The sequence below is a fragment of the Buceros rhinoceros genome, unplaced genomic scaffold, assembly GCF_000710305.1.
Source record: "Buceros rhinoceros silvestris isolate BGI_N320 unplaced genomic scaffold, ASM71030v1 scaffold22770, whole genome shotgun sequence".
NCBI lineage: Eukaryota > Metazoa > Chordata > Aves > Bucerotiformes > Bucerotidae > Buceros > Buceros rhinoceros.
The window spans coordinates 6,622-7,742 of record NW_010391615.1 but is presented as its reverse complement, the minus strand read 5'-3'; the positions used below and the strand labels follow the sequence as shown (position 1 = coordinate 7,742).

The window sequence follows — 1,121 nt, the reverse complement described above, 5'->3', positions numbered from 1 at the left end:
TGGGGGGCCCCCCCCAGCGCACTCTTCCCCACGGCCAGGGCAGCTGCTCCCAGCGCCACCGTCAGCCCCATCACCGCCAGCTTGACAAAGCGGTTGGTCCTCGGCTTTGTCAAGATGGATTTTGTCCGCTCCTCCCCTCGGAGACGCTCCCTGAAGCGCTGCCTCAACACAGTGTCTGGTCTCTGCTGCACTGACGCCAGCTCAAAGTCCTTAAAAGTGGAAGCCGCGGTTCTGCAAGAGAAGGAACAGGTCAAGGCGCGTCCCCAGCACTGGGACCAGCCCCCTGCCAGGGAGGAAGACCTTCAAGAGAAAGCAAGGCCTGGCAAGGGGACGTACAGAATGCACGGGCCCTGCGCTCACCGTTCCACCTGCTGCTGAGCTGCCTCCCTGGCCAGTTTGGATGGTGGGAATTGGACAAAAAGGTCCCCAGCTTTGCTGATCAGAGTCTCGTAAGGAAGGTCCTGCGGGATCTGGGACAGGAGGTGGTGGACAGAGGCCATGTCGCACTCGCAGTCCAGAACTTCCTGCTCCCGGTGCAGCACGATCTGCAGAGAGGAGCGAGAGCGCTGGGCTTGGTCGGGGACCAGCAGACGACTCCAAGCCCTGCCCTCCCTCAAGGGGACACGCCAGAGTAAAGCGCTGCCCCACTGCGAACAGAGCGGGCGAACCCTTCCCCCAGCTCTGAGACCGTGGCAGCCCCTTGCTGGGGAGTTTTGTCCATCTGCTGAGCAGAGTCTGCTACTGGCAGGTTAGAGGCATGGGCAGAGGCTCAGCAGGGCTCGACTCTGCGGCTTGCCCTCAAACAGAGATTTGTTTGGATCCCCCTGAGGAGAAGGGGCAGGTGGATGCTCAGCGCTGAGCTGCCTCCAGCCAGCCTGGCCCCGCAGCGCTCCCCAGCATGTGTCCAGCACAGGAAAGCCAGGAAAACCACCGGGTCGTGCTGGCCTTCTGCCATCGCTGGCCTCGGGGTGCAGGTGGGGACAGCAGCAGCACTGGGTTTGCCAGCCCCAGACTATCAGTTAATTCCTTCACCATCCCAGCCAGTACCTACCACAGCCGCAAAATAAATGGGCATGAGCGGATGGCAGGCCAGGAAGAAGTCGTATAATCGCACGACGTGC

At 61.8% G+C, this 1,121-nt stretch overlaps 1 protein-coding gene across 1 annotated transcript in view; it reads right to left on the bottom strand.

The window, feature by feature from the left end:
- Positions 1-20: 20 nt before the first annotated feature.
- The window catches only part of TBC1D20 (TBC1 domain family, member 20), a gene marked incomplete at both ends in the record, with an annotated part of 5,787 nt that continues 4,686 nt past the window's right edge, over positions 21-1,121 (bottom strand). The window contains 3 exons of the mRNA XM_010142531.1: positions 21-231; positions 361-545; positions 1,052-1,121. Coding sequence (XP_010140833.1) covers positions 21-231; positions 361-545; positions 1,052-1,121 — 466 coding nt within the window. The remainder of the gene's footprint in view (positions 232-360; positions 546-1,051) is intronic.